The sequence below is a fragment of the Hippocampus comes genome, unplaced genomic scaffold, assembly GCF_001891065.2.
Source record: "Hippocampus comes isolate QL1 unplaced genomic scaffold, H_comes_QL1_v1.1 scaffold48, whole genome shotgun sequence".
NCBI classification, from domain to species: Eukaryota; Metazoa; Chordata; class Actinopteri; order Syngnathiformes; family Syngnathidae; genus Hippocampus; species Hippocampus comes.
This window is the reverse complement of record NW_017808403.1, coordinates 2,524,115-2,550,131: the sequence shown is the minus strand read 5'-3', so window position 1 is coordinate 2,550,131 and position 26,017 is coordinate 2,524,115. Positions and strand designations below refer to the sequence as shown.

Genomic DNA, 26,017 nt, shown 5'->3' with positions numbered 1-26,017 from the left:
TGGGGGGGGGGGAAGAAAAACAAATCCATCCTAATCAAATGCAAGTTGGCCTCAAATGGATTTTTGCTGTCTTCAACCAATCAGTACACTTGAATGCTTTGATAGATGGCGAAGGGAGACCAATAAATGAGCTGCCAAGACAAATCAAGGATGAAAGCCTTTTTTTTCTTCTTTTGCAGCACTTCAATTCCAGGCTTGAATAAAAAAGCCAACATTTTTTAACTTTATTTCAGTCTGCATGATTTGCACATCCTGTAAATTCTTCATCTGTAATTTGAAAGTGTTTCTATTCATTTATAGTCAAGTCAAAAAATGTCTTCACAATAATATATTTGATGCACCCTCACTCGTCGAAACATGTCGTTCTGATTAGTATTGCATTTGTGGAATATGGATCAGGCGGAAAAATCCACCCGTTTTTAATCTGTATCAGGGGGCGGCCATTTTGCCTTTTACTGCCTCACTTGCTGTCGACTGAAGATGACATCACAATGCTTATAAAGTGATCATCACGGCTCATCTCTTTTCTGGGTTTGCTCATGTCACCTTTGCAAGATGAGCCCCCGAGGCACTGCGAGGTCATTTTCAGTCGACAGCAAGTTGGCAAAATGGCTGCCCCCTGAGATGGAGAAAAACGGGTGCATTTTGCCGCTGGATTCATACTCCACAATCGCACTGTTAATAATAATACCTTGTTTAGCGAGTAGTGGGAGCACATAGAATGTAATCCTGGCAAAAATAAAATAAAATAAATTATAAAAATGGCTTGACTTCCCCTGTAGTAGGCTACAATTCAAATGAGAGAAGCTTTGACGTTTCGATCATCCCACACAATTGGGACTGGATCATATTTTCAAATTGTCTTGGAAGAAAATCTGCACGTCATGACAGATTCAGGTGGCTTCTTCATTGTTTTTGTTTTTTGCAAGTGTGGAAAGGACAAACATGACCTCCTTCCAACTTAGTCTAAAAAAGTAGCAAGTAGGACACGGAGCTCCAAATCGCACTGTGACATTTTGAAAGCAAGATTCAAACTCATCAAGTCCTTACCTGACAATCTCCTTGGATTAAAAAAAAAAAAAACAGCTCAGCCTCCCTCCAACGAGCCAACTAATGAGCAGCTCGCAGCTGCCGGCTGCTCGCAATTCTGCCAGCTGTGCACAACTGCAGACATCGGTTTGAAACAAAATCCATTCTCGCCCGGCGACGGCGTTTGTTTAATTCACATCACGCTATTTAGCTCGGAATATTGCGTGGCTGCTTGTCGACAGCGCATGCAAGCAATCCCTGATTACAAGGCTTTGCTTTGCATTTATGAATATGTAGTAGTTTACCTGCAAGTGCGAGTGTACATTTCCATCTTTTTATGGCCGCTGAGGTCGTTGGTACATTTCGTATATGCCGTCCACACACCGGCGGTGAAACTAGCGTGAGGGTTTAACCCTCATTCCGACCTTATTAGGTCATGTCCACGTCCATTTTCGCTTTCTTCTCACCTCAGCCTTTCTGGAAATGTTGCCTTATTATTAATGTGACCGCTGCAACGCAACAGAAAAAAAAAAGTACCAAAAAAAGCCTACTAGAACATCCGAACTTCATTTCGGGTTCATCAGAGGCACTCTCAATGATGGCAGGTGTGTGCTGACTCCCAGTTCTTACCCATTTCATCACGCGTGGAGGTTTTGTATGTTGTTGTCAAGCTCTCTGTTTGGTGACATCGCTCTTTCAAAAGTATCTGATTGATTGACTGATTGATTATTTGTGCACGTGAACTCGCTGGCGGCCTCTCTGCCGGTAGCCCGACAGTCTAATTAGACTCAGCGCGTCTGCTTAGAGTTGATTGGCAGAGGCGTCGCTATCGCTGACAGCATCCCGCTTGCCGCCATATGGCTGATGTCTGTCAAAATACAGGAATAGATTTTTCCATGTGATGCATTTATTTTACGCCAACTAATCTGGCCTAATTCTATTGACGACGAGGTGCGCGCTGTGACTTTTGTCCATATATGGACTTAATTGCGCGCTGTCAGCCTTAAAAGATAGAAAGCAGATGACAGGTAGAAGAAAGTCATTAGCCTGTTTTGACAATGTCAGGAGAAAAATACCGATATCTCTTTCCAAATGTAAGGCGTACATTTTTAAAAAGCTTTCAGAAAAAGAAATGTCATAATATCCAGTGAATAATAATTTTTTGTTTGTTTTGTTTTGTTTTTGTTTTGCAATTAAAAAGATCCAAATTTGTCTCCTGGTATTTACAAGGGCTTATTTGAAAATGATGAAGAAATGTTCACATTTTATCGATGTTTACGAGTACGTAGAAGTTGGTTTAAAAAAAAAAAAAAAGCGTGCAACCGTTCCAACATGATATTGAATGTCTGCTGTCACAAATGTGTGTAGTATGACATTTATCGAATATAATGAGTTATCAGGCGTTGTTGCAGGCATATCATTTCCTGTTTCCGGTGGAGTCGCATTAGTACAGATATGAACTTAGGTGCCTTCTAAGTGCTGATGACTTAACTCATTGATTGATTGATGAAGAATAACAACATGTGCTGTGCTCGTATCCTGCACTGAGTGTGTTTGATTGTGCGTCAGTAAGCCGCATGAGCCCCCCTTGCGCTGGCCACAAGCTGTGCAGCACGTAATGTTCACATGTTGTTGGCTACTTGCATACTGTAGGGTCACCTAACGTCACGATTGTTGCTCGTTGCTAAGTTACTGTGAGAGAGCGTGGAATGTATTTATTTATTTTATTATAATTTTTTTTTTTTTTTACGGCGACGAGATTGTGTCATTCCACTGTCTTTTCTGAAGATTCAACATGTTCCGTGAATGGCAGTATTTTAAGGCAGCATAACTATTGGCAAGACAGTGCAGAGCTCCAGACTAACTTTTGTTTTTTTTTGTTTTTTTGTTTGTTTTTTTTACCAGGAGTACACTGGCCCTGAACTTGAAATTTTCGGGGGCCTAAGTAGAAGAATTGGGGCAAAGAAAATATTCAGCCCACTCATTTTCACTTTATTACTGAGGCTACAGTGTGGAGCAGACGTTTGTCAGCAACAACAAATATTCAACAATTGAAAAAAAGAAAATAGCAAATTTGCTGGTTGCACTAAGCATGAGTAGAGGAAAATTGCTCAAAATTCATGGGCAAAATGACACCATTTAGGGGCAGGTTGGAGCCGTGGGCAGCTCTATTTATATTGCGCATTTCATACACAAGCTAACTCAATGTGCTTCACATAACTAAAAGGACAACATGGAAAATCAGATACAAACCAACGGGTGCTTATTGGATAGCACTGGAAATGACGGTACCCAAGTAAAATACAAAAAAAAATCCATTTCAGTACAGTAACAAAGAATTTCACCGCCACCCTTGCCCTCCATTGGCAACGTGTGAGGACCGTTTATCATATTCTAATACTAATGAGCTTAAGTTTGAAAAGCAGAACGTGGCGAGGCACGTTCGACCTTCAGCTTTTCTCTGCGTTATCTCGACAGGACGATTGACATTCCGCTGAAGAACTTCTTTGCCTCATCTCGGCTGGGACACTTTGCATTGGCTAAAAGTGCCGCCACTCCAGGTGAAGATGACGATAACGAGCTCCGAGAAGTGGCCGTCGGGTGACACGTGATGTCTGAGTGGTGCATAAATAGACCAAATGTGACTTTTTGGTGAATGGAAGTGGAAAGGCGGTGTCGGCGCGATGCCATTTTCAGCTGTTGGTTGGTTCATGTCTAGCTCAGAAAATCACTTAGTGGGTGCCACTGGTTGTTGTTTTTTTTGGGTGGGGGGTTGTGGGGGTTGCTTTTAAGGGCAAGCGACGGCTGTGTTGTGTTCAATATTTCAGGAGCGACAAGGCTGTTGGAGAGAGGTCGTGTGCTGACGCGAAATGAATCGAGAGTAGCCGTGATGGCGGCTGGAGGTGAACTTTAAGTGAACCACTTTGCCCCCGCCGCCCCACCCACTCCACAGCAGAGAGATGACAAATAATGGAATGTGAGCCTCAATAATTCCATTTCGAAAACTTAGAAAGGAGGGTTTAATGGTTTAAATAGAGAGACACTAAATATAGCAACGGTACGGTATTTGGGCTCGCCCGCTCCAGGCCACATGTTGGACATACGGTGGTCAATACGCTTTTGCGAAAGGGTGACTTTTGAAAATTTGTTTTACTTTCACAGGTCTGGAACGCATTGCCGACAATCAACGGGGGTTCACTGTAAATCAATGCATGTTTCATTTGAAGGCGCCAGTTAAAGTCACATATCACCGCCGGCCCCCTCCCCCGTCGAGACTGCCGTTGTTTACACACCAGTGCCACCGACGTTTATCTTCTGGAAAAATAAGGCCTAACCCTCGAAGCCTGACAAAGTGATGGTAAAATAATTGTGCATTGGGGTGCGTTGTGCAGAGTTGATGCTAATTTAGCCAGATGAGCAGAATCTCTCAAATCTGTGTCGCTTTATCCTTATCAAGCAGAAACGCTGTTTTCCGATACACAGACTCCACATTTGGAGGCTCATTTGAGGCCGGGCTGTCACCGTCTTTGTTTACTTTGAGTTCATCATGTATTCCTTTCGTCATGAATAATTTCCATCTTCCTCCTGTTCTTTGAACAAAACCCCACACTTGTTTTTTTGTGATGTTTTTTTTTTCTTTTTTGTGTGTGTGTATGTGTGTTTTTCCATCAGCCGCATGCGAACCCGACCGTGCGCAAACCGCATACATTATTCAGTGTGGCAACCGAACCCACCCCCCCCAAATGTGACCGTCAGGGATTTGTTTCACGAATCAGCCCCCACCCCCAACCGACATAACCAACCAGCGATGGGATGTCATTCCGGAGCTCGCGGCCTTCAGAGGAGGGACGAGCTGGCTGCACATTTTTGCAAAAAAATCAGCGGGATGGCTGCTTTGATCATTGTCATTTCCTTAGCGTGCGTGCGTGTGTGCGTGCGTGTGTGTGTGTATGTTGCATAAGTGTTATTTTGTTCCCTGGCTGACAGGCAATGGTTCCATGCGTGTGTTTATGCAAATGAGCATGTGTATGTATGTATATATGTGTGTGTGTGTGTGTGTGTGTGTGTGTGTGTGTATGAATGTGTGTGTGTTGAAAAAAAATCTACATAGTTAGATACATTTCCAAATTGCAGCATTTTTGATTTGCATTCTGCTACATTGCAGCCCTAATAAAAACACAGCTTTTTTTTTTTTTTTTTTTTTTTTTTGGGCTTTGTCAAGGCAGAGTCGTCGCTGGTGGTACGAATGCCTGCCAGTGTGATGAAAAATGACCCTGAGGCAGATGATGCTGTCTCCGGCACAGTCTGCTTCCTCTCTGCCTCTGCTGTCATCTTCCTCTCCGTCTCCCAGGCTCTTGTACCTCAAATGTAACGGCAAGCATTATGTCACATTTCTCTGCCCCCTTCCTCTATCTCGCCGTCGGTCTTCTCTTCGTTCCACCGGCGGTCCTCCAATAAGCCGCGAGCACATAACTCCTGCTGTGGCGTCCCTTCACTGGCTCCCTGTACATTTGGGAGTTCTTTTCAATATTCTAATGTTTGTTAACAAATCTTGGAATAGTCTGGCCCCACCTTACCTCTCTGAGCTCCTCCACGGCAACGCACCTGCCCGGTGCCTCGGGGGTCTGCGGACCAGACGCTATTCGAGGTCGCGCGGACTAAGCCGAGGCTCGGAGGGGATTGAGCTTTTGACTCAGTATGAGACTTGGTTGTAGTTTGACTGCTTTTGTGCATTTTTGATGTTCTAAATGTATTGTTTTATTGTTTGTAATCATTGTAAACATAATGAGACCAAAGATGAACGTGAGCTATAACCTTGACAGCCCCATTAGCATTGTTAGTTAGTTAGCATTGAACTTTATTGGGGTTAATGAGAGGCACGTTAAATGTTTTACAAATCAGATTCGTTTTTGAGTCTGATTGGTTAATTCTGAACACAGCCAATTATAAAAGGGTGTGCACACTTATGCAACCAATTGACTTTGTGTTTAGTTTGACTTCCTGTCTCGAAATGATTGATTGATGTATTTTATTCATTTCCAATTGAGTCATACTGGTTGTTGGTCACATGAATGGTGTAAGAAGTTTTGAAATGATTTATTTTGGTCTGAAAAACCTGCCATTTAAACAGGGGTGTGTAGATTTTAGTTTTTTGTTTTTTTTTAATACCCACTGTGTCAAAGGCAATGAAGAAAGGTGCGCAAGAGTCTCCGTTCAGATGAGCGACAGTCGTTGAGAATGAGCCCGGCGTCGGGAACGAGCGCTCGGAGGCCGATCTTCCGTAATGACTTTTTGATGATGCGTCTGTTTAATTAATTAGCCTTAGAGTAAGTACTCTCTTTATGTTAGGCCCCTGAAATCAAAAAGCTTCCCTGGGAACGGGAGGAGTCGGAGCAAATGAACAGTTGAGAGCCTTCTCGAATCTGGCTATGTATGTTATTTTATTCCAAAAATGCCATCTTATCATTTTTCTGTCCTTTGATTGGTTGGATGGAGCAAAAGACTTATGTAGCAATTTGCAATTAATAATCTGCGTTTCTGGTGAGTGGAATGTGTTTTTGTTTTTGTTTTTTTATATTATTAGCTGGTGTTTTCAGAGTTGTCACATAGGCCTCTTCGGAGGCCCCGGTGTTTCAACGGAGACCATAAAAGAGCAGTTTCATTATTTTGTCAAATGACTTTTCAAATAATAATCTGCTCCCTGTCATGTCTCCCATAACGCTGACAGACCGAGCCATTAAATACTCCATACCTGTTCAAATCAATTACCCCCCCTCCCCTTCCTCCCTTCCGACGCAAGTGCCCAGCAGCGCTGTCAAGAAGCCACTGAGCTAATGGGTTTTGCTTTCCCCGAGATCAGACGGGATCAAAACCTTTTCCGTGGCAATTAAGCCCACCGTGTTTTTGTCAAATTCTACCCAGCGCCGACGTGCGACGCCACTGTACTTCGCACGCTGAGAGCGCCCTTCATTTTTGTCCCGAGAGCGCTGCAGAGGGCCAATTGACCCGCGGGTTAAAAGCGCGACATGTAACGAGCTTTTATGTAAATGAGGGGAGGTAGGGACACGGGTGACTTGTGTAGCTGAGCTACAGTGACTACTACATGGAAATCTAGTTTAGAAATAACCTTCTGATGGTACAAGTTTTATTGAAGAAGGTAAAACAACGACAGAAATTCCAAACTATTTAGATTCCAGATGATATGTCGTCGGTGCTTTGTTTGTTTATTATGGGTTATTAGTTTAGTTTGTACAATTTAGAGTACAGTGGTACCTCTACTTACAAACCTCTCTTCATACGAAATTTTCAAGTTACGGAACGCTTAAACAGGAAAACGTGTCATTGTGTGTAGATAGAATGTGTTTATACAGCGTCATCGTCATTCGCCCCTCAGGCCTTTCGATAGTTTTACGTAAATGTGAATCAGCCAGAAAAAGTGTTCACCAGTCGGGCGATCGCTCACTATGCTGATGTTTACGTTGGACATTTTCGAAGGATTGTTCACAGCCGACAAAAGCAAACGTCCTTGGATCGGTTCGTGACAAAACCTTGGAACGGATTAGGGCATTTACATGGAAAACGCGTCTCTACTTACAAGATTTTCTAGTTAAGAAATGACTTCCAGAAGCAATTAATTTCGTAAGTAGAGGTACCACTGTATAATTAGTACCTTGTTGTTCCACAAAATGAAATGCAGCTGAATCAACCCCTTCACTGCCCTCGATGTTGATATTCAGCAACTGGATTCCAAACATTTCTGAATGTATTTGATAAGTATATCTTTCAAAACGTGGCATCTTACACTCGAACAGCATATCTATATGTACGGTATAGTTGCCACATGTGTCGTGGTATGTAAGAGAGAGAAAGCGTGTGTGGCCAAACTGTGAAATGATGACGCAATTCATTGAGCGTTTAAAAAAAAAAACCCTGGATGTGCAACTTGATCCGTGCAGCAAATCAGCGTCACGCAGGGTGTTTCGTGGTTGTGTATCTGGACATAACATATAAGTCTTGTTTTTGTCCTATTCGATTTATATTACGTCCGGGGCTTATTATGTTGTCACGGAAAACAATATATTCTGTGGGTCTTGAAAAATGCGTCCACATACTTGGAAACGACTCACAATATGGGCAATTCTGCTCTGAACACGGCTGGCAGTGAACAAGTTAAGCAAATGGCAAACGGATGATCACTGTTTTACACTAACTACTTGTTTCCTTAGCGCTTGGTTGCCTCGCTGAACGTCGGCAAACAAATGTCTTACGCAAATGTTGTCTTTAAAGGTCTTAATACGCTGTTCACACCAAAGCCAAATCACTTTTTATTATGCACCGAGAGACGTTTGTTTGCGATTCCCGGCTCGTAATTAAATTTGGATTAATAGCCCGGAGCTTTTCTCTTCTCCTCCCTCTCGTTCGACGACAGAGGAAATGTAATTAAAAAGTCACCTCTGCGGCGGCATATCACACAAGAAATCATCGGGACATCGGGAAGGAGAAACAACGCGTGAGAAGTTCATGATCCCATGACTTCGGATCGCGGGTGCATGCCGAGCCAATATGTTTCATGCATAAGGTACGGGAGGCTAATGCACTTGTGGTGTCGTCAAAACGGGTGTCAAGAGCGCCAGTTTGCGTCCGACTCCTTGCCCAAGGTGTCGGACATGTTGGCCTCACGTCACGTGTATAGCACAACATGCGGCGTCGCTCACTTTGCCCGCCGCGGGCCTCATCTCGCTTGAGGTTCGATGGATAGAACACTGGCTAGCTAGCTAGCTTAGAAAACTAGCTAGCTTAGGTAGCTAGCTAAACAGCTAGCTATCTTAGATAGGTAGATAGATTGATAGATAAAAACAACCATTTTTTTAGTGTGTTTCTAATGAGGAAAAAAAATTCTAATTAGCTAGTTATCTTTGCTACTCGGGTAATATTGTACTTTATAAAAACATGACTAGAGCACCCAACATTTGTGTCCGCTATTTGTTTACTGTTTTACCAGAGAATCTTGAATCAAGTCTTGTAACCTACTAACTGAATTTTTGCTGAAAAACATGCCATAGTCCCAGAAATTAAAAATCAATCATTGATCATGATGCTAAAAAGAGTTCACTTCTGTAGTTTTTTTGTCTTCAACATTTGTTGTCCAAAGTGCTTCACCAAGTCCCATATTCACGTTTTTGAAAGCCAATCAGAATACACACAGCCGCGCTAACGCAGCCCCGTCAACCTACAGAAGGGTTCCTTTTTAGTTTAAAACAGCTTATTTGAACCTCCAAGATCCCTCGCCGTACACTGACCAATGACAGAACCCAGAATGTTCTTTTGCACCAATTTTAAATCCATCTACTTTAGGTTTTACCAGCTGCTAACTAGCGATAAACGTTTTTCTTTTTTTTTCCGTCTCCTTTGCTAGGTCAGTGTGACAGGCCAACAGCTAGTAAACAAAGGCGTTCTTACACTGCCTAGCTGGGCCTGGGCTGTCTCAATTCTTCTCTTACATCATCAGTACAGCACTAATATTGGTCGTTCTACGTCGAGGATAAAGAACGAAGGATGTTGAATCCGGTTATATTGTCTCCATATTTTTGCTGAACAGTTTGTGTTCAATTTATTTCTTACAGGGTTCAAGCACTGCAACATTGTTGCCTATTAGCGTTACCATTAATCTCGTAATCTGGTTGATTTACTTTATGAATATACCAAGTGTCATTCTCTTTGTACTCCCTTTCTCAGAGTGCGTCCTATAGTGAATTGTGTTGAGTTTGTGACTGCCACCGTACGACATTTGCACTTCAAAGCAAAAAAATAAAATAAAATCGCTCGAACGTCTGGTATCGCGACCAACTCACGTATTTCTCACCTGCGTCTTTGCCGTCGATGCACAGGTGGTTCTCGTTGGCTCGTCAATGAACGAACGGGACCAGATGCTGTTCATCAGCACCGATGAGGGCTCCTCCTTCCAGCGACAGAGCGTGGTCTTCACCCCAGCAACGCTGGTCTTCCACCCCAAGGAGGAGGACAAGCTCCTGGCCTACTGCAAGGACGGGCGGGTGCGCGATGAGACATTTTCGGATGAGCTCCAATGCACAAAATGTCTGACTTTGACTCTTGTGTCGCCAGCTGTTTGCCTCCACGGATTTGGGCCGCAAGTGGACTTTGCTTCAGGAGCGAGTGACCAAGGACAGAGTATTCTGGTCAGTTCAGTCGCCTTTTTGGTTTTTTTGTTTGTTTGTTGTTGGGTTTTTTTTGTTTTTTTTTTTTGTGAAACTCTCATTCTGGACAGTGGGGAATGAATGAATGCGTTCTCCTGTTACTTCCCATGCTACCAATTTTGCTAATTGCTTGTAAACTGGAAAGGAGAACAAATGAAATGAAGTGCTTTGTTTACCCTCAATACTGACACGCATATGCTTTCTTCAAGGCATATACTGTAAGTGTGCGGTTAATAGTGCGTGAGAGAGACTCTGTGTGTGTGTGTGTGTGTGTGTGTGTGTGTGTGTGTGTGTGTGTGTGTGTGTGTGTGAGTGAGACTGGCTATAAGAGTGTGTGTCTGTATGAGTGTCTGAGCGAGTATGCAGAAGTGTGAGACAGAATGTGCGCATCTCTGGGATAGTGGGAGAGTGCATGTGTGTGAGAACACCTTGTGAAAGCATTTCTCTGTGTGTGTGTGTGTGTGTGTGTGTGTGTGTGTGTGTGTGTGTGTGTGTGTGTGTGTCTCCCAGGTCGGTAACAGATGTGGATGTGGATCCTGACCTGGTACACATGGAGATGCAGGACACAAGTGGAGGTACAGCTTTTTTTTTTTTTTAAATAGTTGTCAAGATGATGCTGTAAAATGAGCAAAAGGCAGGAAGTTCATTTTCCATCTCATTTGTTGGCATCCCAGCCGTGCTCGACCTTGTTGCGCACACAAAACGTCACGCCAGAATAATGCTGAGGGCCACAACGGCCCGTGTAGATAGCAGTATCAGCTGACTAGCAGATGGACTGGTTAGCACCTAACTCCCCTCCTGGGGCAACGCAGGCGAGTGCGTGCGTGCGTGCGTGTGTGTGTGTTAGATTTGTCAACCACAAGCGGAACTCATCTACTTTGTGTATCCTAATCCGTAATCTCTGTCAATAAACCTGAGACGGCAGCACTCCACCATCCCATCTGGACTCATAAATCGCAAGCCGGGAGGTTCAAGTCCTGAGAGGAGAGTTAAAAAGTTCTCAGGAAAGTAAATGTGCAAGTAAGGAAGAGAAAACTGCACAAAGATGCTGCCTGGAATGTAAAAGGTGTCAACCCTCAACAGGCCTGCCTTTGTGGGTGGACGGCGAGAGGCCGTCCACCTGGGCCTGCTGCCCAGGCAGCGGAGCTCTTTTCTGGGGCGAGGCAACGCCACGTGGTCCCCTTCTCCCACTCCGCACCGGCGCAATCGGGCATGCCAAACCGATCTGTTTGCCCACGTGCCCTTCTTGTCACAAATGGCTCTGCCAAGGTTAAACGGCGGCCTGCTGCAAAGGAATCGGGTTCCAAGCTTGGGCGCGGGTCCCGAGCCAGCTCTCCTGGGCGGGACGGAGGATGGCCGATTGATGGCTGGGGGCACGTGTGAGCTGCATGAAGGCTGGCAGAGAGTCTTTCTGTAGACCGGGCATCCTCATTCAGGAGACGGATGATGTGCAAGAAGATTTGTCCACATAAGAGGAAGCAACTTCGGAATAGCTGTCCACTGCTGTGGAAAGGGTTAATATTTCGTTAATGACGCTTTTCTTCTGCCGTGTTGAAGCGTTTGTACTCATTGACCCTCTTTGTTTGCTGGACGATAAATCAGGTCTTTATTATATTCTGTGTAACTTGGACATAGCAAGGTTTCACACTCTATCCTTCAGTTCAAAGCTTTTTTTTTTGGGTGGGGGGGACGTGTCATTACAGGTTACCTGTATGTGACCTGTCTCATCCAGAACTGCTCCGACAAAATGGTGACCGCTCAGTTCTTGGGGAAAATCGACCACAATTCTCTGTCGGTGCAGGGCGACTACATTTTTGTCAAGGTAATGCGCGGCACAAAAACAACAGCGCAGACTTTCATTTTCTTTTCGTGGCCTTACAGCAGACCAATTCGCCGTCTACGGTGCTCTCGAATAAAAATAAACGTCTGTCCAAAGGAAAAAGTGCTGATTGCTTCCACTATAATGGATTATTTACCGATATATCCACAGTGAAAACTGTTGTGGAAATCTTATCGAGCCACTGTGTTTTTGATGTGTCTGTAGAACACTCTGATTACGACACACCGGAAATCATCTCACCTTGTCTGTAATGGACTTTCGGCCGTACACGCTGCGCCACGCAATCCTATTTGAATGCGACAGATAACGGCCGGCTTACTCTGTTGTTATTGTTGCTGCGTCCCTTCAGTGTAATAGTATCATCTTGTTCGGTTCTGTTTGTGTCATTTTCCCAGGTGACCACAGGGAATCGCACCAAGCACTACGTGTCGTATCGACGCAACGAGTTTACCCAGATGAAGTTTCCCAAGTATGCCTTGCCAAAGGTAAAGAAAGTTTGATGTCTTCATACCGTTAGCCTGATAGCATAAGTCAGGGGTGTCAAACTCATTTTTGTCGCGGGCCACATTGTAGTTACGGTTTATCTTGGAGGGCCGTTATAAATTTTGGAAACCATATAAATGCATTTTAATCCCCTCCACATATTACATACACAGCGCACAGCAAATGGCTGAATAACTAGTTTTAAAATCAGATGTCAAGAGTAATGACTGTTATTGTGGATTACATATGACAATTTGAAATTTTGGTTCAGACTTTAGCGAGCATCATGGAACTTGACATGCTTGATCTGCTTTCGCGGGCCACATAAAATGATGTGGCGGGCCAGATCTGGCCCCCGGGCCTTGACTTTGACACCTGTGCCATAAGTCATTTTTAAGTTATTGTTTTTTTTTTTTTTAATCTGTTTTGTTTTTTCCCTTGTTTTCCCAAAACATTCACATATGACAACCGTGCTATTAGGCTAAAGATATGGTGGCTAATAAAAAAAAAAATCATAAACCATTTACCGTAATTTCTTGAGTGTGCTCTTCCCTCCCTACCCCCCACCCCCCCAAAAAAAATCATCCAAAATCAAGGGGATATATTTTACACAAGTACACACAAAATTACAAAAATTTGTCACATTGTATTGACGTTTAGTGGTGCCTAGAGGTTGTGGGGAGGCAGGGGTGTGCTGGAATTTAATTCCAGTCCCAAAAGTTTCAGGACCCCTACTTTGAAGAGAAAGAAATGAGCACATTTTTCACTTTTTCAGCACTGAAAACCGCAGGCCTCATAATGGAGGGTGCCATGACGCATTGGATTTACAGAGCTTTGGCCAGTTTATGAGGTCTCAGTCAAGTTGGGAGCAAAGGAGCTGACTTTCACAAGATTTCAATCGACCTCACCCCTTCACTGGGCAGCTTCCACGCTGGCCACATTTGCCGTATTGATCACATTGATCCCAGGATTCGCACGTTGTTGTTTTGGACAGTGTTCCCCCCACCGCTACTCAAGAAGGGACAAATGCAATGCCCTCGTGTGGGATGGCGAACCACAGTTGCTGATCTACTTCTCAAGGTCAACTTGATTGTCAAATATGCTTAATGTACAACATACAGCACAGATGAAATGTCTTTCCTCTTGATCCCCAGTGCAAACATGCAGTGCATTAAAACACACAGCTAAAAATAAGGCAGCGAAAACTAAACTGTATAAAAAAAAAAAAGACATAAATATGTAAATCTAGACAATATAAACAATAAATAGCAATGAACAGTCAACACACAACCAAGGGCACTTGTGACTTGCGGGTTAAGGTTAAGGAGTGCATTGTGGAATAAGCGGATGTCAGATGCTGAGGGGAGGGTCACAGTCTGTGGCAGGACTGGTGGAAGAAACTGTTTTTGAGCCTGCTGGTTCAAGCACAGAGATTCTGCAATCTACTCCGCGACGGCATTTATTGAAGTGCAGAAAAACAAAAACACTCAAATAGATGCCTATGACTATTTTGTTGTCTGTCTACATGTGTTGATGCACTGTTTGTGTTCAAATATCTGATTCTATTCATTAGCTGGAAGGGGCACAACGGCTTGTGCGTATGTGCGTGCGTGTAGAGGGTGTGCATCTCTTGGTTCGACTTGGCGTGTGCGTGTGTGTAGGGGGTGTGAATCTCTTGGTTCGACTTGATGCAATCACGCCTTTTAAAACTTCTTACATCAATTCGATTTGGCGCAACTTTGCTCCAACAAATGGGTTCATTTCACGACATTTAGTTAAATAAGCATTTGCATGTCAAATGCAAGAGTGATTTCCACCGGCCCGCTAAAATGCCGGTCAGGGCCGTGAAATATTCAGAGCGTCGATGGAATGGCGTTTCGTGTCGGCAGCTTACGCAATGACGATTAAACTTGTTTGGCTCAGACGTGACGCGGCGGCGGCGGCGGCGGCGGGGGAGCGCTTGATGCCGCCACGCAAGCCTGAGTACTATTGAAGTGTGCTGATTGAACGCGGCGCTCGGGGAAATGTATTTCAAGCGACGGAAAGGCGGGCTGAGGGGAATAAACAACTTGGAGCCAATCACTGCCATTGACACGCTGTCAGGCATTCAAGCGGCTTTGATGACAATACGGATACGATGCGTTTTGGTTTACACAGCGGTCACTCATAACAAAATAGCCTCTGTTTAGGCTTTCTCTTTATGCCGTTTACGGTTTCTTCGTTGCAATGGTGGTCAATAACCACGCTGTGATTTTGCATAACGTAAAAAGTAAACGCAATTGTTGAGATACGTCATCAGTCGTGACCTCTTTTCCCACTTAGGATGTTCAGATAGTGAGCACGGACGAAGAGCAGGTTTTCCTGGCTCTGCAGGAGTGGTACCAGACGGACACGTACAACTTGTACCAGTCGGACACACGGGGGGTCTATTACTCCATCGTGCTGGAGAACGTCCGTAGCACCCGGCAGCCCGAGGAGATGGTCCTCATCGACATCCTGGAGGTGAGACCCAACATCTGGAATAGCTCCATTAGAAAGTACGGCGTTCCATTGCTACAGTGATCCCTTACGATATCGTGCTTCATTTATCGCGGCTTCACTACATCGCGGTTTCCTTTTCTAAAGTACTGTATTCAGAAAAAAAAATGCCGAATGACTCAGAGGTTATTTCACATGGCTGTACGCATGATTGGTTCTCGGTGCGACGTCGACCAATGACGGCACGATTGGAAACGATGTTTTAAATGCAGGTGCGCGGGATCAAAGGAGTCTTCCTGGCCAATCAGAGGGTGGACGGCAAGGTGAGAACCGTCATCACCTACAATAAAGGACGAGATTGGCAGCCCTTGACCCCGCCTGCCACCGACATGAACGGAAAGTCGATCACCTGCAAAGCGGTAATAGCGCTCGCCATGTACGACATATCTCTGCACACAAAAATCGGTCTTTTTATTTGGACATCCGGACTACGCCTTCCGCGTTTACCAATGGATTCAAGTCATTCTACCTTTTTTTGGGGGGGGCTCATTCAAGACATGTTAGGAACGGTTTTCCACATTCGCTAAACGTGTACTTTTCACACAGTTGCAAATTTTTCCATCAAAATAATTGGCACGGATATGAATGTCGACATTTCCCAAATGGAACTCATCCTTCCATATTTCAAGGGCTCCACTTTGACAACGGTTCAGCTCATGGGGGCCATTTTGGGAACGATTGTCGACATTTTTCTTGAGTCTACATTTTCACAGGAATATTTTGACCTATTTCCCTCCTCCTTCCACATTTATCAACCACTCCAATTTCAGAATGTCTTCTTGAACGAGTTATGACCTTCCCCAAATTCCCACATTTTCATGGTAAAATTCTCAAATGAAGAGACATTTTACATATTTGCCTCCTTTTTCAACACATTCAAACCCTTGCGACTTTTTTGCAAACTATTTTACCTCATTCAGGATCACAGTAAAATTCCCAAATTCAAGACATTTGACAGACTTAGCTCCACCTTCCACATTTCGGCCGTTCAAATAATTCCACGACCAGGAATTCAGCTTGGGCTCTTTGGCGCGTGCACGAAACTGCGTTCCCCACTTAGTGTTTCCTTCCCTTCTCTAGCCCGACTGCCACCTCCACCTTCACCTGCGCTGGGCGGACAACCCCTACGTGTCCGGTACTGTCCACACCAAAGACTCTGCTCCGGGTCTCATCATGGGAGCAGGTGAGGGGGTTTATTTTTTGTTTTTGTTTTTTTCCCAGCCTCACAGATGTGCGATAATTTTCCTTCAGGTAACCTTGGCTCCAAGCTGGTTGAGTACAAAGAAGAAATGTACATCACGTCCGACTGCGGGAAGACATGGAGACAGGTACATCACCGTCGAGCCTCCACGCATCCATCGGCCGAGCCGGAAAATGTCCTTGCAAGTCCGGATACTTGTGTGATGTCAGATGTCGCTTACCTATGGGGTGATCAGGAATGTTTTCACCGACTCTCCATTGAAGGGGTTAAGACTTCCTTTATCCTTCGCCTGCTCGTACGCGGTTACCGGAGGGGACGAGAATTTCCAAAGCTGACGTTAGAGCAATTCGTCTATGTTTCTCACTACCTCAGTTTTCAGAAGTCAGTCCTGTTTTAAGCCCTTTCGTCCACCTTTATTGATTAACCTTAATAGAAAAAAGGCGAACGTCAGGCATCAGAAGACTTAATAGTGAAGCAATAATTCAAACAATCATCATCCATCAAAGAAAATGGAGCATATTGAGTTGATAATCGTCAAAATGTGAAAATGATTGCAACAATAAAATGATAAAATTCAATCAAAGAACAAAATGAATAGAGTCATCCGTAAAAAAGAAACTAAAATGATTTTTAAAAGGGTGGAAAGCATTTCGATAATAATCCGACATTGGGTGAAATCAAGAGTGATCAGTTCTTAAATGACACGATACCGCTTAAATTACACAAGTGCGAAGAAATAAGACACGACGGGCTCACTTTGTAATCTTAGTTTACCACATTGTCGGTGCAATTTAGTCCAAATGTAGACCCCTGCACAACTCGTCAGTGCATAATTAAAAAACATGCAAAATTAGCTCATGGCCAATATACTGAATGTATCATATATTATTTTTTAAGATGTGCTATTTTATTACTTCCCACCATTGCTTATTGAAACTGGAGCTCATCAATTTCCCGACTCATTAAGTCTCCCCCCCGTCAAGGTTTTTGAGGAGGAGCATCACATTCTGTACCTCGACCACGGTGGGGTGATCGTGGCCATCAAGGACACTTCGATTCCACTCAAGATACTCAAGTAAGCATTCTTGATTCATCATAATAATGAGCAAAGAATGGATGTTTTTCCGAAGTAAAAATTTTCCTTCTTAAAAAAAAAACATTGCAAATATTTTCAGATTTCATTTCAATTGAAAAAGACTGATGTAACATACTGCCCTCTTGTGGCCAAGGTACACGAGTCAGGAAGAACAGCACAATGTCCAGTGAATTGAACTAAAAAAAAAAAATGTTGCAAGAACTGGTTAGTTCTTTGTTTTCTATTCCATGTTTTTATTTGTGTTATTTTCCCTGCCCGAAGACAGCTGGGATAGGCTCCAGTACCCACCGCGACCCTCGTGAGGATAAAGCCGTTCAAAAAATTAATGAATGAATGTTATTTTCCCTACTAAGAAAAATGTGCACAAGTGACTTTGACTGCAAATGTGGTCACGGAACAAATTCAACTCCTAATGTTCACTATGACATTTGCCGCACAGGTTCAGTATCGACGAGGGGCGCACGTGGACGGTCCACAACTTCACCAGCACTTCCGTCTTTGTCGACGGGCTCCTGAGCGAGCCGGGAGACGAGACCTTGGTGATGACGTGAGTCAATCGCCCGCATCCCACCTTCGTTTTCCTTCCACCGCTCGAAATAGTCCACAGGGGTCCGGGGGGGGAACACGAGTGTGGATGATCGTATCCCTCCTCTCACCCAAAATCATCCGGGCTCGGCTCCAGCTCACCCGTGACCTAATAAGAACAAGCTGGATAGAAAATGGACCCTTGGATATTATGGGTCTTGTTGTCGGCACTCCATGTATAATGGATCAGCCGCTTCAGACTGATGACTAATTATCATCCAGAGCAGAAAATGAAGTTGGACTCCTTTCCCTTGAACCTCCAGACGATCGCTTTCCACTCTTGTCTCCTCACTGCGATTACTCGTTACGAGTGACCGTCGTGGAGGCTCTCTCTCTCTCTCGCTCACACACACACTACAATCTCACATCCCAATGGCATCCAATTTCTTGCTATTGTTCCCCCAACGAAGCCTTTGTCCCATCGAACCTCCCAAGGTTTCTTTCCGTTTGGGAGCTAAGGCCCATTTTAACACTTTACACGAACCCGCCAAGTGCCACTCGACCCATCACATTAAGGGAGTAAATACGATTTGGCCCAGAAGATTTTTTTTTTTGCCTTTTCTTATCATAAAAAAACAAAATTGTCTTTTTGAGAAGGGCGTCAATCACTCGTAAGTGAAATGTCCCCCATGAAATGAATGCTTATTCCATTTATCTGTTCCAGCCTCGTCCCTCCCAAAAAACACCACACAAGATTTCTACAATGGTTTTCCAGAAGTAAAATGGCACCCTGTAATATTATGTAACACAGAATAGGAGATGGAGATCTTTATGAAAGGTGCTTTTTGGCCACAAATGTTGCTGATGACCGCCCACCAGAGTGGAAAGTCCTCACGTCGGCTCGCTCTTCCCAATCTCTGTCATCAGCAAGTGAGCTGAAGTGCAACCTGTCACATCTCTTCTCGCTCCGACGGCAGATAAGGTCGGATAAGGCCCCTCGGCTATAATGCGCCGGGAAGGTCACAGATCGACTCACAAAGACTCACTTTTACTTCTGGGATTTTCCACCGCACGCGCGTACGCACGCGTGTGTTGGTGACGAGATGTGGAGGTTGTCCGATATGAATTAGAGCAGTGTTGCCAAGCCTTATATTTTACTTTAGCAAAATGTCACGGCAGGCCACGGAATACAAACGTCACACATTTTTGAAAGCGGAGCCTTTGTGCTTGTTTGGGCGCAGCGTCTTCGGCCACATCAGCTACAGGTCCGACTGGGAACTGGTCAAAGTGGACTTTCGGCAGTCATTCCCTCGCCAGTGTGCAGAGGCCGACTATGAGTCCTGGCAGCTCACTGATCTGCAGGTAACACACACACGCACACACACACACAAACAAGGGTGGCCCAAATCTTTAGCGAACGCTTACTTGGCATCGTTTCCTGTCAGGGCGAAAAGTGCATCATGGGCCAGGAGCAGACTTTCCGTAGGAGGAAAGACACTGCGTTTTGCGTCAAAGGAAAAAGCTACACTTCAGCTCTCGGGACGAAAGCCTGCCAGTGCACCGAACAGGACTTCAACTGGTGAGCCCGTAAAGATCGGAAAGAGCTGTGAGAACAAAAGGCTTCATTTTTATCACTTTTCTTGGCACGCGGCGTGTACAGCGACTACGGTTTCGAGCGATCCCTCGCAGAAAGCGGACGATGCTTTGCTGACTTTTGGCACCATCCGGACTCGCCGCCAGACGACTGCCAGCCGGGGCGAACCTTCGAGTCCAGCACGGGGTCTGTGCAACGACATGGAATGCATTGTCTTTGTTCTGTCTTTGACCACTCCACGATCACATCGCACTGAATCCATTTCCTGGTACATGCTGCATTTATAAAAATGAGAATCTGCAACAAACACCCCAATATGGAGAAGTTCACAATCACAATTTATCGAATATCGTGACAAAAACAATACGAAAAATGAAAACAAAATACGTGGTAATTTTTTGTTTTAGTACCAATTTGAGGGTGAAAAAAAATACTGACGCTACTGCGGGCCAGCTAGCTGGCCCTGTGAGGACAAATTGGAAAGTCCCATGGCTCATATCATTGAAGTTACATAGGCCAGCGTGACCAGCATGAGTTCTGAAGGCCCCGGGCAGATTAGCTTGGCACAGAGTAGAGGTGCCCCAAGTCCAGTCCTCGAGAACCCCTCTGCAGCCTGTTTTAGATGCCTTCCTCCTCCAACACGTCTGATTCAAGTTGCTCATCAGCAATTTTTGCAAAAGCCTGATAACAATCAATTGAATCAGGTGCGTTAGAGGAGGGATACGTCTAAAACAGGCTGGATCAGGGCTCACGGGGACCAAACTTGGGCATCCCCTGACATAGAGGTTGAAATCTGATAAAAAATAAAATAAAAGATCGAACGTCAGTGTGCAAATGAGGAAAAGAAAGTGCTGGGACTGATGGACCATTCTCCCCTTTTTTCCAGGTACCGCAAGGTGGTGTCAAATGTGTGCGAGGGGGGCCTGAACAAAGCACAGAGTGCCAAACAAAGTAACTGCCCTCTGCTGCCCCCTAAAGGACTGCAAGTGGGCATCAAAGGGCAAATGCTGGCTGTGGCCCCTGGTGATGACATCACATTCATAGTTCACCAGGAGGAGGTAGTGCTTTTCTTTCCACCCAATTTTTATCTATTCAGCCGAGCAACCCCTGCATCGTTCCAGAATTTAAATTAAAAAAAAAAAACTTTGATTAATGCTGTATATATTTTTTTCTGATCAGATAAATATTTTGAAAAAAAACCTGAAAAATAAGAGATTAACATTTGTTAGGGATACCCGCCATGTATAGCATCCTTTTTTTCTCCCGCGCTACAGGGCTCAAAAGGTTTTGTTGACAGGGTTGCGTTTAAATTGAGAGAAAAGTTCAGAGCACAAATGCAAGTACTGTATTTCAAATATGTGATGAAACCAAATGCTTCAACAATTACAACAAAACTGTACCCCGAAAAACTGATTCAAAACCTTTTTTATTTGTGACATTTGATCTGTAAATTTATCATCAAGAGAGAAAAAAAAAGCCAATTTAAGGAGTGCTTGGGTTCTGCAGCTGTGTAGTAATTAAAAAAAAAAAAAAAAAGGACTAAATGTGACTCCGTTTTCCTCCCCTTATTCCCGTGCTGCTCACCCAGGGCGACACGAGCAGCACCAAGTACCAGGTGGACCTGGGCGACGGCTTTCGGGCCATTTACCGGAACCTGACTGTGACGGATGAGCCCATCCAGCACCGCTACGAGAAGCCAGGCGTCTACAAAGTTTCCGTGCAGGCCGAGAACGCGGCGGGTCACGACGAGGCCAGCATGTACATCCAGGTCACAGGTCAGGATAATGCTTGGTTGGTTGGAAACAATGTACTCTGGCGTCCTCTAGTGGCTCAGAGTTTCATTGCAGCCATAAGGATGACGGGACGGTTGAGATCCGTTGGCGTTTCAGCACTCAGTGTACTTGTCCCGCGTGTAGCACCTCTGCAAGAAGTGCACCTGGAAGTGACGCCCATCGCCGGGAGGAACCACCAGGTCAACCTGACAGCCGTCGTCCTTCCCGCCGAGGCCAACCTGACCGTCTTCTACTGGTGGATCGGAAACAACCTGCAGGTAAATGCTCCTCGGAGGAAATCCGGAATGTTTTGGGCTGACTAACGTCACCTGCGGCTGCCGTGCAGCCAACGTTGACCCTGCACAACAGCGTGCTGACCAGCTTCCCAGAGGAGGGCGAGATTTTGGTGAGCGTCCAAGCCTCCAACGGGAGGTCCATGGTGCAGGATACCAGAAGGGTTCGCGTCTATGGTAAAAGGCCTTCTCACGCTTCCGCCACGTTAACCCTCAAGAAAGATTTTGGTCCAAATGTGTGTCCTACCCTGGCAGAAACCTTCCACGTCATCCCGCTGAGCTTTAGCAGGCACCTGGACCGCTTCAATCCCAACATTCCCGAGTGGCGGGAGGACGTGGGTCAGGTCGTCACCAAGATACTGGCCAAGGTAAAGGACAGTTAACAAAATTCCAACTGAGTGGGCTTAGTTGGAATTTTTTCAGCCCGATTTCGATATTTGGCAGATTAAAATTTCGATACCCCATCAATCAGACAATAAATTAAAAAAAAATAATGATAACTTTCTGGGGTTCCTTAATGGTGACCACAATAAAAATATGAATTATTGACAGAATATTTGACTGTTTGAGAAAACGTTGTCCTTTAGTATTCAACTTCACACCGGAGAGAGAAATCTGCTTTTTTTTTGGGGGTGAGGGGGTTTGAATGTCAATATTTTTTGCATTTCCTATATTGTGTTCATTTGTAAAAAAAAAAAAAAACAATCAACCAATTTTTCTGGATTTTTTTTTTCTTTTTTTTAAGAGTCAATGTCGATCAAATTAATCACTTGGGCGCTTGAAATAGGGACTGACTGATATGGAGTTTTTGAAGCCAATGCAGATTAAACAATCAATTCAAAAATATTAAAAGAATTTATTTTTTTGGCCCTTTTATTGCTTAGAACAATACAAATCTCAATTACAGGCAGAACCTTTTCAATACTTAATCCTTTAGTACTCATTTAATGTTACAACAGAGAGGAAAAACTGAGAAGAATTTCATAAGGGGAGCTTGCTTTATGAATTGAACACGACAAACTGGCAAACGCGCAAATACAAAATGAATACACTCACAAGGAGCATGGAGGCGAAACCCACACTGAACTCACCATGTGGTATGTCAGAGCTCCTCATGTCACAGACTAGGCCACGCCCCTTAAAGCCACACGGCATGTGAATGTGAGATTTGCCTTTATTGAACCTTCTAAAATGATCGATATTTTATTACTCTTCAAAGATTTGCGCTTTGTTGTAGGTCAATCACTTTGGTGGGTGGGCAATCGCTGTTCGAAAAGGTATGGATCAATTTTTGTTCCTTGGTGCGTTTGTCCCCTCAGGTGACAGGTGTTCCGCAGGAGTCCCTGGTTACCGTGGTGAAGGCGGGCCTGCCCACCGCCGCCGACCTGTACGTCCTCCCGACGGAGCGCACGCCAGCGAAAAGAAGCGTGTTTCAGGATAAGGTGAACGTCCACGCCTTTGCGCCTTTAAGTTTGCGCTCAAGATTCACTGCTCAAGTGCAGTTCGGTTGTATTTAACTGTTGCGGTCTCTACATTATGGTTTTTCAACCTCTTTTTAAAAAACAATTTTTTTTTAAACGTTGTGCATCCACAGCGTATTCCAGCCATCATGCAAGCTTTCAAAGAGCACAACGTCAGCTTTGTGGTGCGAGGAGGTCTCCAGGTCCTGGTGCTGCCAGCGGACCCAAACGCAGGTACTGGTCTTACACCTCCGATCCTGGTGGAAAACTCCGCGGCTTTTGTTTTAATGGCCGATTATTGGTTTATCTCCCGAAGGGCTAGCTCGAAATGCTGTTGAGGCCACAGCAACAGAAAGTGGTGCGTTGGTCAGTCTTTCTCCTGCCGCTTTCCATTCGGAGAGCTTCCGCTTTCACCTTTTTTTTCCCCCCCTCCTCTTCTCTCCTGGTTTCCTAACAAGCCTTCGGATCGCCCTTTGCTCCATCGCATGAATGCTGAGAGACGCCGTTGGTTATTTGCAAGTCGTATTGCTTCCGAGGGAGAGCAGAGAGTAAACAATTGTTCCAAACCGTGGCGACGGCTTATTTAATGCCACTCTCTCAGTTGAAGTCGACTGTCAGCTGAAACGTCAAACAAAGAGTGACAAGTGTTCTTTTTCAGACAAGCCTGAGGAAAGTTCGCTACGCTCAATGCGAAGCAAATCACGCTTGATGCGGCCATTCAGCTTCTCTAAGCATTCACGTGCATTTGGGGAGAGTCTTTGCCGCTACTTTCTCGATTGTTTCATGGATGGTACCTAAACATCTCCTGCAACCTCTCTTTTGAAATGTTTCAAGGTCCGATATTTGTTTTTGTCAAGCCTCTTCTTTTTTTGTAAATTTTGTCATGGCCGCAGGTCACGGAGCTGCCGGCGGTCCTGGCGTCTGGGCCGTCGCCGTCATTTTCCTCATCAGCGTCGCGGCCACGGCCTCTTTCATTCTCTACAAGTTCAAGAGGTGGGTGTCATGCACTCGGTCGCCGCAGAGCTGGCCCAGGCCCAAGCCTGGGGTACGATGAAAGACCAGAGCGATATAAAAAAAAAAAAAATCAGAAATCTAATTTTGCTCGGGGGCGTGCGTGGGCCACCTCTGCTTTTGTGTATCATCAAATGATGAAAGTGATTCGGGCATGACATCTTTAAAATTGGCTAATGTCTCTGCAGACATTTATTTTTTTTTCTTACACATTACAACCTAAGACAAAGATATCATTACATTTGCACCGTGCCCCACCCTCAAAAAAAAGGAATTTTGCAGATTTTCTCTCTATTGTAAGGTTAAAGAAATACTAAAGTCTTGTAAAACAATCCAAAGTTCTGACTGTAATTTGTGCCCACTTGAAACTAGCTATGCCAAGACTCCGAAATGACATAATCCATTCAAACTACAGACCACTTTAGAGTGCCTTGTTGTTGGCCAAGAGTGTGCACATGTCCCCCAGAGAAAGCAAGAAGGGGTGGAATATGGATTATTTTTTTGAAGTCCGACTTGACAGCCAGCATATGAACAGGGGCTTCGCGCTGGCGAGGCTTCTTTAGAGCACCTTGTTGTTGCGTCCGCAGGGCGCAAATGATGACACCGTACATTGTTTAAGTGCATGCCTTGTTTTCATGCACCAGCAGCACCTCCTTGTTCGCAGCCCTCGCACCAAAAAGTCACATGAATGAAACCAAAAAGTAAATAAATCAGAGCCCCTCTCTTACAACCCCTCCCCCCAACCCCCCCAAAAAAATCCTGCAGTCCTTGGCTCAGGACTGAGGAGGTCTATCCCCCTCTGTTTTTCAGGAAGCTGCCAGGCAGCCGCAGTGTCTACGCCCAAATGCACAACGAAAAGGAGCAGGAGATGACCAGTCCTGTCAATCACAGCGAAGACACACAGCACATCATCCAGGGTGAGGAGTTCATCGACGACGACCTGGACTCGCAGACGCTAGGTAACGCGGGAGCCAGCCCCACCTTCCGCTCCCTCATACGGACCACCACTAACCACTGCTACTAAATACCGCGCCACTCAAAGACACGCCAAGGTACTATTTGTTTTTGTTTTTTTTTTTTTTTACATTCTTGTGACTGACAATCGTTTTGACGTCAACACATTCACTGCCTTTGACGGCTATCAAAGTTCAATAAATTCCATTTTTAACAGGGCTGCCAATCATTAATAATCAAATTTTGCCTTTAGTACATGGTTGTAAATTTTGGTTTTCCAGTTGTAACGACATTTCAAGTCATTTAGAAGTGAGTTGTGCACAAATTCTAAGTTGCGTGTTTGTAGGGCTCCGTGACCAAAATTGTCATAAAAATCCATTTTCTGATTTTTATCATTTCAAAATTTTTCCCTTTGCTTTCAGACAAAGAAAATGAGATCTTTCAAACATGTTTTGCTAGAAGAATAGCCACACCTCCGTATGCAGCTTGGTTGTTGTTAGGAACGGTGCACATCAGCGAAGACGCATGTTGAACAACTGAAGCTGCTTAAAAAAAAAAAAAAAGTACTAATAAATTGGATTATTTTGATTCCTCCATCGAGTAGTCACCTAGCCCTGTGTATACGTAGTAATACATTCGCTTTTATCATTTCCTTACCCCCTTGCTCTTGTTGCTAGGTAACCATTCAGGCGTGGTGCTGGGTGTCAACTCCAGAGAACTCCGCAGTTACCTGAGCAGCTGATTGCTGCCATGGCGACGGCTCTCACGAACACAGGGATTTCACTCCGCCTTCAATCCACCTCCTCTAAACAAACACACACACACACACACACACACACATCCCGAAGCTTGGTGGGAACCCGGTTCCATGGAGACCCTCTTCCGAAGGGTGTCAGCCCTAAATTCCACGCTTCTCACCATAACCACCACCACAACCATCCCCCCTTGATTAACAGATGAAAGTCGGCGGCACGGAGGGAAGGCGTACTTTTTTTTTTTTTTTTAA

General features: G+C 44.7%; 1 protein-coding gene across 7 annotated transcripts in view; it reads left to right on the top strand.

The window, feature by feature from the left end:
* sorcs2 (sortilin-related VPS10 domain containing receptor 2) overlaps positions 1–26,015 on the top strand; it is a 104,890-nt gene extending 78,875 nt beyond the window's left edge. For 2 of the 7 annotated variants that reach the window (XM_019858535.1, XM_019858536.1), the window contains 25 exons: positions 9,918–10,082; positions 10,153–10,226; positions 10,755–10,819; positions 11,948–12,066; positions 12,480–12,569; positions 14,890–15,069; positions 15,318–15,464; positions 16,186–16,288; positions 16,357–16,433; positions 17,290–17,381; positions 17,842–17,949; positions 19,169–19,289; positions 19,373–19,506; positions 19,588–19,707; positions 20,408–20,579; positions 21,110–21,296; positions 21,438–21,571; positions 21,640–21,763; positions 21,842–21,954; positions 22,906–23,028; positions 23,181–23,280; positions 23,363–23,404; positions 23,940–24,039; positions 24,823–25,109; positions 25,689–26,015. In XM_019858535.1, the coding sequence (XP_019714094.1) occupies positions 9,918–10,082; positions 10,153–10,226; positions 10,755–10,819; positions 11,948–12,066; positions 12,480–12,569; positions 14,890–15,069; positions 15,318–15,464; positions 16,186–16,288; positions 16,357–16,433; positions 17,290–17,381; positions 17,842–17,949; positions 19,169–19,289; positions 19,373–19,506; positions 19,588–19,707; positions 20,408–20,579; positions 21,110–21,296; positions 21,438–21,571; positions 21,640–21,763; positions 21,842–21,954; positions 22,906–23,028; positions 23,181–23,280; positions 23,363–23,404; positions 23,940–24,039; positions 24,823–25,081 (2,949 nt within the window). In that variant the 3' untranslated portion in view covers positions 25,082–25,109; positions 25,689–26,015. The remainder of the gene's footprint in view (positions 1–9,917; positions 10,083–10,152; positions 10,227–10,754; positions 10,820–11,947; positions 12,067–12,479; positions 12,570–14,889; positions 15,070–15,317; positions 15,465–16,185; positions 16,289–16,356; positions 16,434–17,289; positions 17,382–17,841; positions 17,950–19,168; positions 19,290–19,372; positions 19,507–19,587; positions 19,708–20,407; positions 20,580–21,109; positions 21,297–21,437; positions 21,572–21,639; positions 21,764–21,841; positions 21,955–22,905; positions 23,029–23,180; positions 23,281–23,362; positions 23,405–23,939; positions 24,040–24,822; positions 25,110–25,688) is intronic. The other 5 variants (XM_019858537.1, XM_019858539.1, XM_019858541.1 and 2 more) reach the window with 5 other exon arrangements.
* Positions 26,016–26,017: the final 2 nt, after the last annotated feature.